We start from the raw sequence: 18,947 nt of genomic DNA on the forward strand, positions 1-18,947 counted from the left end.
TTCCTGTTTTACAACTGGTGTTTGATAGAAACAATCATTTCCTTCTATTATTGCCCTTTAAATATTTATATGAAGTAATAACACATTGGGGAAACACTCATGTTCTCACAAGTAACAATGTTGACATTGATGGTACTACATTAATGGATTAAACCCTTTTAAATGGCAAGGAAAATTCACTCCGCTTGCTGTAAATTCAAGAAGTATATTTATAGATAATTTTACCATATTCCATAATACGGAAACTGGATAAATATAGCCTGGGATTTTTTTTTGTTTTGGATTTATATTTATATAGGGCCAAATTCTCTGCCCACCACCACAGAAATGCTTCATGGGAGGTGGAATCCTCTCCTGATAGCCTGTGGAGTGTTACTGGAGTTGTTCCTCAGCAAAATACAATGTGGTACAAATGTGAAACGAACAAACCAGTTATACACAGGATTCTGGTACTGAAAACAAACCATGATTTTGTCTACTATCCCCAAAAGTGAAAATGATGTTTCTAAATACATATTTATCATTAAAAGTGTGACCATCTGATAAGTTTCTAGGCACATTTATAACCTTAAAAACAGCAGAAAACAAAACACCTAATTTATTACCTTTAGGTTGCACATTCAGCTGGACGGTCACTCTCCTTACACCCAAAGCACTGACAGCTTGGCATTCATACTGGCTTTGATCATGTTGGGCCACATGTACAATACGCAATGTTCCAGATGACAGCACCGTGTGGCGTCCATCAGGAGGCAGCTGACTTCCTGCAATGTGTCAAACAACAGACACATAAATATGGTAAATTACACTCATCTTATATACATACTTATAGGGTTTTTTATTATTATTTTAGTTAACATTTTAGGAGGCAATATATATTAAAAGGCATTCCCTTCAAAATTCTTGACTTGGTTAATTGTGAGCATTTTGCTCTTTCCTTTCAAATTCTACCATTGGTGGTCTTTTTCTCTTTGCTTATTAAACAAGATGTTAATTTAGTCAAACTTTTAAAACATTAAAATTGCCAGCAACTTAGCATAGAACTCAGAGCATTTGATCACGTTTGATAATACCAAATTCGGAAGGGCTAATATTCATTATTTAGACCTTGTTATGAAAAAAGATCCAGTCCACAAAAAGAGAAATTGAATTGATCAGACAGTCTAATGAATTGATACAGTAGTTTTTCATCTCTGGAAAATGTAAATGGTTTAATTTTAGTATCTGCTGACAGTACCTGAGTGGGGAACAATGGGTTATTGAGCAATGTGAGTTGCTTGCTTCAATGTCATGGTCAGATAATGAGCTATTCATCATCTTGCTAATAGTGTTGCTTTTTATTGAGGAGTGTGACAGAGAGATCACTATGTGATCTGAAGGAGAGCCAGAGTAGATAGGTGTTGAACTCAAATAATAAATAATAACAACAACAATAATTAGTCCCATATAGTGCTTTTACTCCATATGTCTCCAAAATGCACTTTAGACACAGGAGGTACGCATTGTGATAATTACGGTTTTACAGATGAGGAAACTGAGCACAGAAAGGTGAACTGACTTGCACAAAGTCATTCAAACAGGGCAGTACCACAGCCAGGAAGAGAATGCAAGTCCACTGCTCTGTCCACTAGGACACACCCCATCTCAGCAAACCTGAACATTTGGTAAGGATTCAGACGACTTAAGGAAGCAATCAGAATATGTCTTATGAAAAAAGTGATCAGAAACTGGTTATAACGTGAACCCTTTTTCTTTAGCTTCCAGATTTGCACTAGTATTGCTGTGTAGGAAGGAATGAGGTTAACTGGACACTAAGGTTTTTGTATAAAAGGATAAATTCCATAATATTTACTAAATAAACTCATGTCCATATAATCCCAGGGTGACTATATCGGTATTATTTCCAATCCAATCCATGTAAATTGGATTGCCACAAAATTCAAAAACTGAAGATTAAGTGGTATTGAGTTGTTTGCTAATTTGAAACTCTATTGCCAAGCAACCCCCTTGAGCTATTTCCTCATTTTTAGTAAAATTACTAAGTAAAGTCCATAACGTATCATTGCTATTTAGTAACATAAGGACAAATCCTCACCTGTTGAACCCTTGTACAATGGCAGATTGTGGCCAATACTGCAATTTACCACATAATTACAAATTGATCCATAGGTTCCATAAAAGAAGACTGTTCCAAAATATTAAACATACTGATATGAACTTATTTTGCTATTGCTTGCTTGGAAATAACTATTCAGAAGCAGATGTTATGAAGTGACCTTTTAAATCTATGGAAATTTCCAAAATTACAAGGTGCTAAATTCTAACCTCAGTTAAGCATGCAAAATTGAACAGAAGATGCACACGCTTAGCTGAAGGCAGAAGTCCACCCAATATACTTAATTTAAAAAAATACGGCATAAACCATGTAAAGTGAGATTTTTGTTAAAACAGTAACATTATCTTTTGTCATTAATATCACAGCAAGCAAAATTGTTCTACTATATAAGGCCCCAGCTCCAAAGAGTCTAAGAGCCAACAACTGAGGCTAGAAAGGAAAACAGAAAGACTGTGGTTGTGCAAACTAAGTTACAGGGGGTAACTCAAACTTAGAAATGGTGTGGGCATAGCATGATTGAACAGGTTGTAGATTGGTTTGTTTCTTAAATTCTATGCATATACAATAAACGTCATAAAACAGAAATGTTGTCTTCATCCTACTTCTTGTGAGTGTTGCAGTAGGAGTTGATCGTAAGGAGGAATTTGAATGACAAGAGGGAGGTTGCCTGGCAAAGCAAGTCAGTGAGGGAATTTCAGGCAAGGGGATGGATATAGGGAAAGTGGATGGCTGGGCACTGAGACCAGCATCATTGACAGATCAGAGCATGTGTTTTTTTTGTACACATGTGATGACATAAGAGATTAGGTCAGATAAATACAAATAGCTTTAAATATCTCAATTTCAGTAATTCTACACAATACTTCCTTGATTTACTTTTAGTAATTCTTTCCAATAACAACAACAACAAAAGAAAGAAAGAAAGAAAAGAAAAAGGCTGAAGACTGTTTTTATTTATTTTACATATAAAATTCAGCACAAAAATATATGATCTCATGTAGATTTGGCTATACCTGATTTGGTCCAGGCAATCACAGGAAGAGGATTACCATCTGCTTCACACTGGAAATCTACCGTGTGCCCTTCTATTGCCACCTGATTGTAGGGACTTACTGTAAACTGCGGAGGAGCTGAACAGAAAAAAATAATTGCTTGACAATAACACACACACACTGCAGGTGTAAATCATGTCATGTGCTTTCCTTTACTACCAAGGAAGCAAAGTGTTTTTTGTGTTACCATTTGCAGTACTGAAAGCAGCTAAAATAACTGAGTAATATAGGTATGTATAAAGAGTATAAACCCATTACTTTCAGAAGAACTTTTTACAATGTCACTAGAGTCACCACACAAAATTAAAAACTTGGGAGAACATGGCTTGAAAGAATGATGATCTGTCACGGGTCCATTAAGACAAAACCTTATTGAAATGAGTACAGCTGGGACTCTGAGGACGAACAGTACACAGCTCTGATTCCTATCAAGAGTCTTCCTATTTACGGTGGATAGCAGGAAAACACATTCCTAAAACCCCATCTCTAAGAAAACATAATTCATGTCTCATAGCTTCTTATGCAAAAATCAACAAAAGAAAGATTCTGAAATCAAAACTCTTGTGTATGATAGCAGCAGCAGTAAGGAATAACATGGACGACTTCCACAATTCTTCCTCAGTCAGAGAAGCACCAACGGTGAAAGCCAGACATGATCTCATTAATCACAGAAAAACTCTTTGCTTATGGTCCAAATGCTGCCCTTGCATCTTCCATATACAAAATGCTAAGGACATGGATGGAGGCTACTGTTGCTGCTGGTGCGTGGGCTTTATAGCTGATTGCTCGTAAAAGTGCTTCCCAACTCCTCTTTCACAGTGTGCTGAACTACAGGGCAACGCCGCTTTAAGTGGCTGTGGAAACACTGGTTCCCCAACAACATACCTTATCATGGGGAGAGGAAAGGACAGCTGAGGAGTTACCTCAGATTAGGTAGGGGTGAGTAGAGGCAGCAGCAATGGAAGGACAGATGTGGGAAGGAGTAAATTACTTCTCCCTGCTACTCCAGCTCCTGCTTGGTTCTAGTAGCTGTTTTCCCTCCTCAACCAGTGAGTGTGATATAATGTGCCTTTCAAAACATTATTCCTGCTTTAGATGGGAAAGTAAATGAGGATATAACAGTAAAGATGGACTAAAATAAGAACCAGTTATTCAAATCCCCTTCCCCAAATTTGGACGGTTTGGATGAAATGGGACCACCACTAATTTTAGTTTTGTAAAACCAAAAGCATTTTTTGCCATCTCTATAGCAGACAAAAGGCTGGAGTTAATTTAAAATAATCCATTGGAGAAAGAAGATGAAAAGAAGGTAGTTCATAATTAGGTGTCCCTAACATCAATATCCAATCTTTCCACGTATATATGTCTCACACCCCCCCTTAAGCTTTTGCTTGGTTTTTAACTACATAGTATATGCAGATCTCACTTTGTGGAGGTAAGTAATTCACCATGTGCTGCACCACCTTAAGAAGTGAATATGAATGCTATATTTCTTCCCTTTTCCCCAGTTCCCCATTTCTCTGAGTGCCTTGATTCCTGATTTAAATTCAGGAAGACGACTTTCAGAAATTTCAAGGAACTGAAGTTAAACTGCAGTTCAAAACATTGCAACTCAAGGTAGCTCAACTGATATTATTGCATGCTTTTTTTATCTTCTATTTTATAGATTTTTAAAATAAAAATTACTATTACCAATAATTATTTCCAGTAAATATGAACATCTCATGATTGTGAGCTATGTGAATAAAAATATCCTATTTTTTTTAAAAAAATCTGTTTTCCCACAAATCACTTTGCCCCAAAATGTACACTTCATCTTGACTTTTTTTTTTGTGTTCCATTTTCAATATATATATCTGGGTTCCTTCCTCAACATACATGTGTGTGTATATATATATAAACTACTACTACCAATAATATATATGCTGATGAGGAAACACAAACAAAGTCAAGATGTAGTATTCTCTCTTTGTCACTCACTATCTGTATATATATAAAACACCAAACACCCCATAATGGTATGGCTATTGCATGCAGAGCTAAGCATTCACCACCTTATCGCTATCCTGTAGTGACACCATGTACTGAGCAAAAGATTATGATTAAAGCGCTTTAGTGAATGTGGTGTCACACTAGATGAAACTGAATTTTAAAAGATAAAGTTTTAACTTCATGCCCCCTCCATTTATGGTGCTTGCTAAAGGCACAATTAAGGTAGTTTGAGTGCTTTAAGTGTGCATTTCAATACAGTAACTGCTTTGGGTTCCTTTAAAATTTAATCTTAACTCTCAATTTCCTGGGTATGTAATGGTTGGTTTGGGGATAATTAAAACATTCTTGTAATATGTTATACCATTAAGTTACTGATATGTCAGCTCAACCAGATCTCCACCTTCATTTTTTGCCTGTGAATATGCATTAGGCACCATTTAAAACTCAGAATTCATTGTCTCAGGAACTTGTAGTAACTACAAACTCCCAAAGTTAGAACTTGTAATTCCATAGTGGCAGCATGGTGTGAAAATGTTTAATTTTTTAAAGGCACTAATTCCATATGTCTATAAACAGAAAGATACACATCCTGCACAGAATTTTAGATTGCCTAGGAGGGCATAACTCCTTTGAGAATATTCACTGTCTAATCAGAATTCTTCCTCCAGATGAGCTGTCTTGAAAAAGGAATTATCATTAATCAGGGCTGCCCAGAGGATTCCGGGGGCCCGGGGTCTTCGGCGGCGGGGGGCCCTTCCGTTCCGGGACCCGCCGCCGAAGTGCCCCGAAGACCCGCGGCGGGGGCCACCCCCCGCCACCTAATTACCGCCGAAGTGGGACCCGCCGCCGAAGTGCAGCCCGGTCTTCGGCGGTAATTCTGCGGCGGGGGGGGCCCCTGCCGTGGGTCTTCGGGGCACTTCGGCGGCGGGTCCCGCTCCGTCTTTGGCGGTAATTCGCCAGTGGGGGGTCCTTCTGCCCCGGAAGGACCCCCTGCCGGCGAAGACCGGGAGCGAAGAAGCTCCTGCGCCCGGCCCCGCAAGAGTTTTCCGGGCCCCCCGGAGCAAGTGAGGGACCCCGCTCCAGGGCCCCCAAAAAACTCTGGTGGGGGCCCCTGTAGGGCTCAGGGCCTGGGGCAAATTACCCCTCTTGCCCCCCCCTCTGGGCGGCCCTGTCATTAATTACTGCATCACAAACAAAAGATACTAATTATGTTAAAGTGAGATTCAAGAATGGCTAAGTACCATCAAATGTAATGAGAATTTTGTCTAAAGTCCCAAAGAACAATCCCATTTAGATTTTTCAGAAGATGCTGTGGCAGAAAGCCATGTTGTAGGGAATTAATTAAAACAACCAAAAGAGTTGGCTTAAACTTGAGCAAAACCCAGCACTAACTACAACTAGGAAAACAGAAGGTTAAAATCCAAATGATTTGGCATTTCCACATCTCATCTCTTTTGTCACTGATTAACTTATGTTCCTGGGACACTACATTTATAATCAGGTAAAACAGAGTTGTATTGACTGTTCTAAGGCAGACCTTTTGATGTTGTAATATGTTTGACTCTTTCACACACTCTCATTTATTGTTATAGAAAGCTCACAAGCAGATCACCAATGCTAAAAAATCCATGAAGTTACTTAAAACAATTTCCATTGAGGAATCTTAGTATCAAAGTTATTACTTATTATTATTATTATTCTGTTTATATTTATCACATAAACAGAGTTTTGTCATCTTACTAAAATCAATCCAGGCAAAACATTTCTGGCCACACGTTATGAAGATGCTTACTTGGAATAAGTTTTGATTTACAGTGTTAATTATTGTAAGTCTTATAAACTAAGCACCTGCCTTACATACTGATTTCAACTTTTGAATGGGAAACATATTTTCAATTTTTATTTATTGCTTGTCTCAGCCAATCTATAAAGCAGATTTTATGTTATTCACTCTAATTGCTGCCACAATATATATGGATACTATAGTAATCGGGAAAAAAAGATGGATCATCTGCTAAAATGACATAGAAGCATAACATATAAAACAAAACATGCAATCTGTTTTCAATGTGAAATAAGAAGCATCCTTTTGCATACCAGTTGGTCGATTAATGATCCAGCTAAAGAGAAATTAAAAAGCTACACACTGATATATAAAAGTAACAAGGAAGCAGTAAAGAATCTTGAAGGACAAGCAGATGGCAATTTCAATCATATGGTCTCTATAGATGAAAAACTGCAGTCTGTTGCTGGTGTTATTATAGGTTATGCATTATAAATAGTATACATCCAAACAAAGTAGTTCAAAATGCATATACAGGTTATTTAGGAAGGACAAATAAGGATAGATAAGAGTGACATCTGTGGGAAATAACTATTTATTGTCAAGAAAAAATTAGAAGTAAAATAACCCTGAGATATTCATAATAATAATAATGGTAGCAGAGAACCCAAACAGGGAGGAATCAAAGATTAAATCCTACTGGACATCTGTGATAAACCACTAGTCCATATACTGTATAACACAATTATTATAATTTGTGAAGAAAAAATGAGAGTAATAAAAATATTTTTAACCATTCAAATTATACCAACACAAATTCAAAGCACAAACTGGGTATTTTTGAATATAATAATGAAAACCTTCCTGCTATCATATGGAGAAGATACTAGAGAAAGAATAAAGATGATTTTGCTATCATTTTTTATTTTTTCTCCTTTAAATGTATGTATTTTTGCCTTCGTGATATTCAAAAACTTTGAACAGGAAGGCAAGGGCCGAATGATCAGAATTGATTTTTTTAAGACTTTCCATTTATTCTGATGCTTTGATATTGAACACTTTTCTTTGCTCAAGTATTTACTGTTTTTTTTTCCAAAAGGGAGCTGCAAACCAACTGAAAGCTTGAAAGTTCATTGTGGTAGCCTCACAAAGGAACTCTTTATCCATTTATGAAATAATTTGCATTTTCTTACAACACTGCTCTCATAAGAAATATCCCCACAACAGTGACAACATGCTACAGAGGGAATTCTTTCCTCAATCCCTTTATATGTAAGCACTCAAATGTCACCCAACCTCCCTTTCCTCCCCAAACAAATCTGTGCTAAGCCTATGCCAATAGGACCTGTCCATAAAAGGCCAAATCCTATTTGCCTTCTACATGCCACACTCTCACTGGTTAAGTTTTAAAGTTAATTCCAGAAGCTGAATTACTTCATGATCTAGCATGTGTTAGTTACAGACATAAGTTAAGCCATTCTAGAAGCAAGTCTTGTTATTTCAATAGCATTAAAGTAATGAATAAAAAGGTCACAATGAAAAAAAACTGTGCAAGAAGTTGACAAGGAAAAGCACATATAACAAGACATGATATATCATCTGACCTTTCAGATACACGTGGATGTATGCCCTGTCATACTTATTAGAAGGCACTTTTCCTACTCTTCTATATTCAAGGATATTTGTTATGTACTTGGCTTATTGAAGCTACTAAAGCTGTACAATTCAGCTCTAGAAAATAATAGTGGCCTTTGAGACACCATGACTTCTAGGCTTCTATGAAGTTTAGAAACAAAGGTGGTCATGTATCTTCTCTTTGCAACAGGTTGGTTTATTTATCATTAGCATTACTGGGTGGATTCTGTTAAGTATTTTTAAACTGGTGGACAGGGTTAAATTATTCTGAAGGGAGAAGAGAAATGCAGAGCTTTTTAATTAGACATATAAGAAATCATTTACGGGGACTATACAGTGAATTTTTTTAACAAGGCAATGGCGAAAAGTGAATGAAATAGTTGGAAGTGCAGTGTATGGGCAGTGATGTGGATTGGAATAAGCAGAGTGGTACTCATCCCAGGGAAGTTTTGATGGAATGTACTTATTCATCTGGCTCTGTACAGGGACTTTGGCCAACCAGTAAACAGAGAAAATAATTACCTCAGAACTTACAACTTCTGGATCCATCTGGGAAGGCAACTTCCAGATGGATATACTGTCCTGTATGGGCCATCACCACCAAGGCACAGATGGCTGCTTGAGCCCATGATTTAGGAATTCGAAAATGGAGAGCATAATGGATAAATGACTTGGCAGACATATGTAACAGTTTATTATATATAGTATGGGATAGAGAGGGGAGAGTTAACAGTGTACAGTAATTCCCAAAAAAGTCTTGGCATGGGGCCTAGCAATCAAACTAGAGCAGCGGTTCTTAAACTGTGGGTCAGGATCCCAAAGTGGGTCACAACTCTATTTTAAAGGGGTTACCAGGGCTACCATTAGACTTGGTGGGTCCTAGGGCTGAAGCCTGGGTGGTGGGGCTCGGGCTTCAGCTCCAGCCCTGGGCAGTGGGGCTCAGGTTACAGGCCTTCCTTGGGCTTCTACTTTGGCCTCCACCTGGGGCCTGGGCAGGCTCAGGCTTCAGTTCCCCACCTGGGGCTGTGTAGTAATTTTTGTTGTTAGACAGGGGTTGTGTTGCAATGAAGTTTGAGAACCGCTGAACTAGAGAGATGAAGATAGGAGACTTTGCCCTTTGTAGTCAGAATTGAGCATGCCTATAACAGTGGCGAGTAGTCTGAAAATGACAGGGACATAACAGGGAAACTAGTGGATTTAGCCAATGAACTTGAAATAGTATATGCTTTGTGTATGGGTCAGGGGAGTGCCCTGGCAAAAGCCCTGGTATTCGGGCAATTAAATGAGTCAGACATGAAGATCTGCTTATGACCTTCATGTACATATATTATTATTGCATGACCAGAAAAAAAAAGGAGGTGTAAAGATTGCTAGACAGCCAGTAACTCTACCTTCTCTTTCTCGATCTCTCAGTACTCAAGTGAACTAGTGATGGCAGTCCATGGGGGTCCATGAACACGATCAATGAATACAAGGAAAGATTTTAAATGCCTTAAAATTTTCTGGGCTTGCTTACATTCTGTATGCTCTCTTTCTCTCCCTAAAGTGTTTCTCAACTAATTCTGAGAAGATCATAGCCACATTGATTTAGACAGGCAGCCTACTGATTGTTATACTTTGATCAGCCAGCCAGGAATAGAAACTATACCTGGTGAGATTTTCAAACCATCTGTGTTGACCTAACTAGGCCCTTGCTGATGTCAATGGAAGCAGAATTAGGCCAATGGTGAACACTTCAAAACTCCCAGCCACAACGCAATTTAAGTGACCAATCACACAGCATAAATAGCAAATTGCAAACAACAAATATTTAGAGAAGGTATTTTGTAAATAATCCAAAGGCTAAACTGGTTGGAAAAAAATGGCTCAAACAATTCAAAACAATGAAATAAATATTTAAAAATAATTTCTTCATAAATCATTTCTAAAGAGAAAAAAAGATAAACGATTAATGAAGAATCTATATCCAGATCTGTTCCAGACTGTGGACATTTTTTTGCCATAGTCCATCTTCTGTATCTCTGTGTATCAGTTTGGATTAGATACACAGTAACAGTTTTCAAATACATAAAAGGTTTTTACAAGGAGGAGGGAGAAAAATTGTTCTCTTTAACCTCTGAGGACAAAAAGCAATAGGCTTTAATTGCAGCAAGGACAGTTTAGGTTGGACATTAGGAAAAACTTCCTAACTATCAGCACTGGAATAAATTGCATAGGAAGGTTGTGGAATCTCGGTCATTGGAGATTTTTAAGAGCAAGTTAGACAAACTCCTGTCAGGAATGGTCTAGATAATACTTAGTCCTGCTCTGAGTGCCAGGGACTGAATTAGATAACCTCTTGAGGTCCCCTCCAGTCCTACGATTCTAGGATTCTATTATGATAAGCATGGCATAAAAAACATATTATTACATTCGATTTCATTATTACAACTCATATCCAGGAATGAATCCTCACACACTCAACAAGTTCCAGTGGGTGTAACACACATCAGGTTGTCTGCTTAGCAACACAGTTCACCATAAACACATCACCCCAATACTCAGCTCTCTGCACTGGCTCCCTGTTGAATACAGAGTCAAGTTCAAGGTCTCCAGCATGATCATCAAAGCCATCCCTGGGATTAGTTCTAGCTATCTGAGACATTGCATCTGCCTCTGCCACAATGACTTCCTCTGACATCTATGATCCATCAGCACAATAAAGCTGTTGAACAATGAGGGAGACTCATGACTGCAGAAAACACTGTGGAACTAGATTATGGGTCCCAGTACTGCAAGGGACCACAAAACTAACCATTTTCAGAACAAAATGCAAAACTTATTTATTTGACTTAGTTTTCCCTAAGTCACACACCCAAAATGCACATCCATACACAATCAAACAAGCCAACAAGCCAAACCCCTCTAAAACTAGAAGTTATTTTCCTTACTGGCTAGAAAGAGGGTTTGGGGATTTTTTTGTTTTTAGAAACTATGGGTCATACAAGTTTACCCAACTGCTTATTTAATTATAAGGTCCTAAAATGGACCGTCAGGTTTGATCAAAGTTAACTCAAATGGTTATGTCAGCCTGTAGTAAGAGTACCCAAATGAAGTCTTGCACACCAGCACAGCTACACCCAAAATAGTCGATGGTGTGCAAGACAGTTGGTCTTCCCTGACTTTATACAGCTGGTAAAAAATAGTCTCATATAAACAAACCAAATTCATCCCTTGTGTATCTCTACTAGAGTCAATGGAGTTACCAGGGATGAATTTGGCCTAATAAACATTGAACGCTTGAAATACTGATATACAGTTCTAATAAATTGACTCCTGAGGGCTCAATTCTGCCCTCAGATATGTATACACCTCTACTGTTCAGTCAACAATATTGTGTATATGTGTATCTGAGGCAAAATTTGACTAACAGGCATATTGCTATAGACAAGACAACAGATTGCAAGACAACAAAGAGCTCACATTTTCATCATACAGTTCAAAGAACGCATCTTAACACACATGACCTGAAAGCTATGTTTCACATTTGAGCCATGGAAATCTCAACAGCAGCTTCATGTTCTACTTACTTTGAACAATAATATTTGCTGATGCTTGGATAGAGCCCTGGTTGTTATGAGCATGGCAGATAAACTGATTGTGATCCTGCAATGTGACGTTCTGGATGAAAAGTCCTCCAGAAGAAGTGATGTTGTACCTGGACTCATCCAGCGACTCTCCATTTCCTCTCATCCAGCTGATGTGAGGTTGGGGGTGGCCTGTGGCCATGCATTCCAAAGTGGTGCTGGTGCCAACTAATACCTCTGTATTCTGGGGTTGAATGATAAAACTGGGCTTGGCTAGGGAAGAAAGAGAAAAACAAGGTGAAAAGGGGTGTTAATTTCCACCTTTTGAAACTAAACTGCTATGCTACTCTTTGAGTAAGGATCTTTCACATAAAGCACTGGTCTAAGACTCAGAAGATCGAAGTTCAATTCTCAAGTCTGCTGCAGACTTCCTGGATGGCCTGAGGAAAATTACATGTCTCTCTGCCTCAGATCCCCATCTGTAAAATAGGAATGACAACACTTCCTTTCTCCCACTTCTGGTCTCTTTAAATTTTAAGCTCTTCTAGCAGGGATTTTCTTATTATGTATTTGTGCAGTGCAAAACAAAATGGGGCCCTGATCTTGATCAGGGCCGTACTGTAATTCAAATTAATAATATGAAAAAATATACAAACTTAAGTGAATACTTACTAACCCTCGAGTAGAGGTTTGGGGATGTTTTAAAGAATATATTTGAGAATTAAAAAGAGAGATGTGTATTCAAGTAAATGAAAAATGTGTTTCCAAACTAGACATAATGCAAAGAAGCAGAAAGTATTTACTTGGAACACTGGAGTATCTGAGGAAAGCACTCTGTGTTTTAACTTCGCCTGCCACATTCCGGGCCATACACTGATAGACGCCTTTGTCAGATTCTCTGGTATTCTGAATCATGAGGGTCCCATCTTCAAGCAAATTCAATCGCCTGTCATCTTTCATATCCAACAAGTGGCTGAAAATAGAGGAGAACTCTGACAAGTTATCTTTGTCAAATCTGCACATTTTGGAACACTTCTATCATCTTACAAATTAAGAAAAAGACACTGAATATTTTTGGAAAAAGTATAAAGACCAGATCCTGATGACAAACAAGTGCATTTACTATAAATTAATAGATCTGCATATTATGCAGTTGGAATTTCATACTTGGGATGGAGGATAAATTAATGATACTGGGACCATGCCTATGTTTCAATGCAATGTTCGGCTTCTAATTATGGGTCTAATAGTGTGAGGTGCTGCACACCCTCATCTCCCAGTGAAGACAATGGGAGAGAAGGGCTCTTAGTACCTTGCAGGAACAAGCCCTCTGTTAAGTTCTTGTATTTATTCTGATTTTGTTTAATAAAATGGTATAAATTGTCCCCGGTTCTAACAGTACAAAGTAGTGAGACTCCATCCTCTGTACATGGTCACATCAAGGTTACCTGGATTTGGGTCTGGGTCCTGTGGAGAGCACAGGTATTGTACAACCACTACTCCCCTCTGTGCACAAGTGGGGAGGAGACAGGAGTGGATTATGACTCTGCCTTTTCATTCCCCAGTGGAGCTGGCTAGATACATGAAGATAAGTGAAAAACACCCTTTACAACACTGCAGTCAATTATTTAATCCTAATGCAAGAGGGACGAGGTACTTTGGGATGAACTGTGACACATTTATACGCTACCTCTTACTCAAGCTGTCATTAAACACCACATTCTAGCACATCTGTTTTGTTTTTATTGGCAATTGTTCTTTTAATTTTGCTGTTACCATGCTGGATTTGAGATTACACAACAGAAGAGCATTTGTTTACTCATTTGGGGCATCAGTATTGTTTGCTCAGGACAAAATTTCTTTGTTCCTTTTTTCTGACTGATGCAGTGACAGTTTCTTATGAAAATAACTTGCAAAAATGGTCATCATTAAATTAAAATTTTAGTTTGCTTAGGCAGACTGGAATAGTTTGGTTTTAACAAGGTTCTGCAGTGTTTGTAAACAATTATGCATCTATGTTGGCTACTGTAGATTTGCAAAAGGACATTCAAGACACGTAGCCAGTAGCTTCTTCCGAAGCAACTTCCCTGCTGGGCAACACAGTGTGACTATGATACAAGCAGCGTAAACACACAGAGTGACTCTTCTGGAACAGTTTGTACCATGGTTGGGGGGGATGTATTTTTCCTCCACAAAGCTTCAATTATAGCTGAATTAATAAGAGGATTTTTTAAAAAATAATTGTAGTTTGAAACTCAGATTAAGTATACTAAGTGACAATAGTATAACATCTGACAAAAACTTTGACTATAACATCTTTGACAAAAAACAAGCACTTTAAATAAGGAATAAGCAGCATTCAGAGGCAAGGGATTTTAAGGACAAAAGGACATCATAAATCTTACATGTCTTATATTATAAAAAAAGACATTTTCTCAAATAAAAAGAAATGCATATTTTATCACAACCATCTTGGATTATTTAAAAAATTGATTATTTTTGTTACCTTGTTTTCAGTATCTAAATATTTTATTTTGAGGGGCTTTTTAAATGGGGGAAATGTCAGTTAATCTATTTATCAACAAACAGCAGAAGTTCTGGGTAAATTACTTATATAATTAATGATTCTTAAGAATAATGACAGATGTGTGGTTTGAAGTGTGATCACATTCAATTTCTTTATTGAGTACCACTTTTCATAACCATGAGGGCTAGGGTGAATAAACGGTCAATTTCAATCTTTTTGAAAGAAATTATTTTTTAAAATATATAGGGACCTTCAGCTGAATCTTCCCCCTTGCGTTTATGACATCAAGTAGCAGCCCAGTCCCCGCCTGGTTCAATTTCTTTAAACCCACCCTAAAAGCAGGGAAGGGGAATGAAACACCTGTGTCCTGCACAACACATACAAGGACCTGGTGCATCTTAACGGTTGAATAGGCTACCCAAAGAAGAGAGGTAGTTGGGAGAAAGTGGGGAGGTTGCTACGGGAAGGGAGAGGCAGAAGTGCTACAGATATCTCCCCCTTCTTGCCCCGTGCCCAGGAACCAGAAACAGTTTTGGAGTTAAAGTGAGAAACACGCTGCTTCCAGTAATAGTAGACATGGGTTCGGGGGGGTGAAGGGAGTGAGAAGTGGGAGGCACTCATGTCTGGAAATACTTGTGACATCCCCCATCCCCATTCCTTTAGGAAGATGGTACAGCCTGCTGAAGAATAAACCCTTTGTTCCAAGAAAGATGAGGGTATGCTGGGGACCTTAAGCCAGGGAATCAACTGCTGACCCTCCCCCTGCCTCTCCCCCCACTCCCCAAATTAGAAGCAGTTCTTGCTGCTGACTGGCTCTGTGCTCCCTTCTCAGTCAGCAGCTCTTTGGCTGTCCGCTGAGAGGAAAGGGACAGTAGACGGGGACTGTGAGTCTTCTCTAGGGTATGCCTCTTGGTGTGAGGTATTTGTCCATTGCACCCCAGAAATCACTCACTGACTTGGCTTGTATTTATGAAGAGGGACATCAGGGAGTAGAAACTCACTTTTTCGGAAGGCTTTTGAGGCATGTATATATTTTGAGATACTGGTGAAAGAACCATATTACGTTTGAGTCAGATTAAGGCTGCTGTGAAGGAATATGCAGGTCTTTATACTTGAGAAGAACAACATTTGTTTATTATATAGGCAGTGATGTTATTAACTATTCATGCTTTTCCTTTTTTAGCTCTTGTTTTTGTAAATGTTATGACAGGCAGCCATATGGTTGTTACTTAGCAACCTTTGTTTTGCAAATGAAATAGTTGTTGCTTTAGTTTCTTGTTTTATGTTTTTTCCTCTTGTGTAGGTATACACACACACTTATTGATTTTTTTAATAACTGGGATGCATGCACCACCAGATTATTAAATTAAAGGTATGAAAGGAATTAACTAATCTAATAAGAGTCTAGCTTCATTCAGGCCTGAATTCAGAAAAGTACTGAGGACAGCACATAAGCGTGTTCTTAATTTTGAACATATTGTTCTATTGGATTTAAGTATGTGTTCAAAGTTAAGCACATGCTTCAGTGATGTCCTGAACAGAGATGGACTAAGCATGTACTCAAATGCTTTTCTAAAAAGAAACCTCAGTGTGCACTTGGCAAAGAAAACAAAATCATGAGATAGAATACACAGCACAGCCTACCTTCATTCCAAACAGGGGAAAGTTGTGTGATGGGGTATGTAAACTCAGAAGGGTTTAAGGGGCAGTTATGGGCCAGGTAGCTCCACCCCACTGCACCTGCAGAGCCTGCTCCAGCTGGAAGAGGAGTTTAAAAGAGAGCCAGACAGCGGAGGAGGAGACACCTATCTTGGGAGCTCCTGAGCAAGGGTGCAGCATTACTCCTGGCTGCAGGCGCGAAGGCTGCAAGTGGCAGGGAGGGACTAGCCTTTCCCTAGGACTAGGCAACTCTTCATTCCATCTTCTGGTGGATCATTTGCAAGGCTTTTGACCACACACTGGACTGGGAAGGGAAGTGGTAGGAAGCAGCTGAGGGAGGCAGCCTGGAAGCACCCTTCAGTATTTGATATTGCTGCCTCTCATAGGGCCCTGGGCTGAAACCCAGTGGAGAGGGAGGGCCTGGACTCCACTACCAACCCCCCCCCCCCTTGCAAAGGGAGCAAAAACCCTTTTCTCTTGGAGAAAAGGGGGATAGAAACATTGCAAGCACTGAGGATAGGGCGTACGCCCCACAGTAGCCTGCACCTGGGCTGAGACTCTTTTGTAGGGGATGTCAGACTTGTAAGCAGGGTCTGAATGAGCTCTCCCCTGCCATCTATTGATGAGCCAGAGGAAAAGACTTCCCGGAGCAGACCATGTTTGCACAGACATGCCTACTCTGCCTAGGTGCACAGCAGATGGAGCTGCTGTGCCAAAATGATCAATTTTGGCTGGTTTGGGGTTACAAGTCACTCCTGTATTTGAATGCACGGGTAATGAAATGTTGTTATCCTCACTGTATGAGTAAAGGGCTGCAGAACTGTGCTCAGCATGCCCAGATTGAAGGGGTCACCCTAAATTGAATCTCACCTGCTAAGTAGGGATTAAGGATGTCAAAGCTCAGGGAAGAGGAGAGTGGGTGGGGACAGGAATCTGCCCAAAGAGTCCTAGATGCCGTTAGACCTGCTCTTCTCCATCATTCAATGGCAGAGCTGATTGGACTCAACTGAGAGTCATTGTTTCTGGCGGGTGATTCCTAGAGCTGACATCACTGGTGAGCAGGTTGAGGGGCTAAGCATTAGACCCTGTGTGGGGACAGTGAAAGACAACACAGAGACTGCACTGGCTGTGAGGTTCCCTCCTACCTGCTGAAATCACTGAGAGATGGGTTCAGAGACAGAACCTCAGAACACAATATTGTGGAGCAGCAAGCAGCGGCAGCAGAGAAGCAGTGGCCAGTGGCGGTAGAGAAACAGCAGCAGCTGTGAGCCAGTTGCAGAGGCAGCAGCTGAGGCGTTGCTCGATGTCCCCCCAGGGGCGGGAGGTGAACTCCATGAACACACCATTGAACTCTTCACTAACAGAGGACCACCAACTGTGAGTGAGGTGCAGCAGAGGGAGAGGGGAGTGATGTTTTAAAGGGGCATTTGTTCATCTCACTTTCCCACCAGTAGGTGAGAAACTGAAGCAAAGGACACGGTCTGATGCACTGTGGGGTCAGGTTCACTTTTGAATGTGGCTGCGGTGTTTTCCCAAACTAATGCTTGGTTCCTTTTCCTTTTGAATAAAAGTTCTTTTGTTATACACAGACTCAGTCCTTGTGAGAGGGGAAGTATTGCCTCTGAGAGGCGCCTCGGCAAGGCTATTGTTTTGTATTGTTTTGTATTGTTAAGAGGAACCCCAAAACACTGAAGCCAGACCTTGGTGCTGCCACCTGACAGAAGGGTTACAGACTTCTATATATTTGGTTAGACTCTGTTACCTACGCCTCCCCGGAAGGGGGTTGCCTCCACTGGTGAACTTACCAAAAGGCCTTGTCATTGTCTACCAGAAGAGAGAGCCAACCACCAGCAGGGGACACAAGAGATGGAGTGAGGCATGAGCCAGGTACCTAACCAGAATATGGTACCACCAGTAGCTACAGCCTGTCATGGCATGCTAAAAATCATAGAAAATTAATTGATCTGGTTCAACATTTTCTGACAGAACAATTTTCTCTCTGAAAATGTTGATTCAAGTAAACTGAAACATTTCACAGGAATATATCACTTCAGTCAAAATCTTCGTCAGGAAATTATTGAAACATTTCATTTCAATAAGGATAAAATCTTTTCTTTCTATTTTATCATTTTGAGTTTTATATTATAATATAATTTTAAGACAACATAAAAAATAAGTTTTAAACATAAAGGTCAAAATGATAAAATAGAAATGTTTTGATAATAAATCATATATTTTGGAATATTTTATTTTGCAAAATACCATTTTCACTTTTTGTTCCAATTTGCCATGAAACCAAATTTTGAAATCTCAGAATTTCCCACAGAATGAAAATTCAATTTTTCAACTTGCTCTCCAAATTAACTGACAGACTGAAGAGAAGGACTCATGTTCTTAGCCAATGCCCATAAGACTCAGCAACAAAACCTCCTAGACAAATCACTTAATCATTCTGTGCTTCAGTTAGACCATCTTAAAAATGTGTCTCAATGTTTTCATATTACATAGCGCTTTTTTCATCTGTAGGTCTCAGAGCACTCTGGGTAAGTAAGCATGATTAGTCTGATTTTGCAGTTGGCTTCACTAAGTACTGATATATGAAGCAATTTCCATGAGG

General features: G+C 39.3%; 1 protein-coding gene across 2 annotated transcripts in view; it reads right to left on the reverse strand.

The window, feature by feature from the left end:
- The window catches only part of PXDNL (peroxidasin like), a 299,709-nt gene that overhangs the window by 93,945 nt on the left and 186,817 nt on the right, over positions 1 to 18,947 (reverse strand). For both annotated transcript variants that reach the window (XM_039527937.1, XM_039527936.1), the window contains exons 9-12: positions 12,948 to 13,117; positions 12,148 to 12,417; positions 3,130 to 3,246; positions 606 to 764 (exon numbers count right to left, since the gene is read on the reverse strand). In XM_039527937.1, coding sequence (XP_039383871.1) covers positions 606 to 764; positions 3,130 to 3,246; positions 12,148 to 12,417; positions 12,948 to 13,117 — 716 coding nt within the window. The remainder of the gene's footprint in view (positions 1 to 605; positions 765 to 3,129; positions 3,247 to 12,147; positions 12,418 to 12,947; positions 13,118 to 18,947) is intronic.

Source organism: Mauremys reevesii, linkage group 2, assembly GCF_016161935.1.
Source record: "Mauremys reevesii isolate NIE-2019 linkage group 2, ASM1616193v1, whole genome shotgun sequence".
Lineage (NCBI taxonomy): Eukaryota > Metazoa > Chordata > Testudines > Geoemydidae > Mauremys > Mauremys reevesii.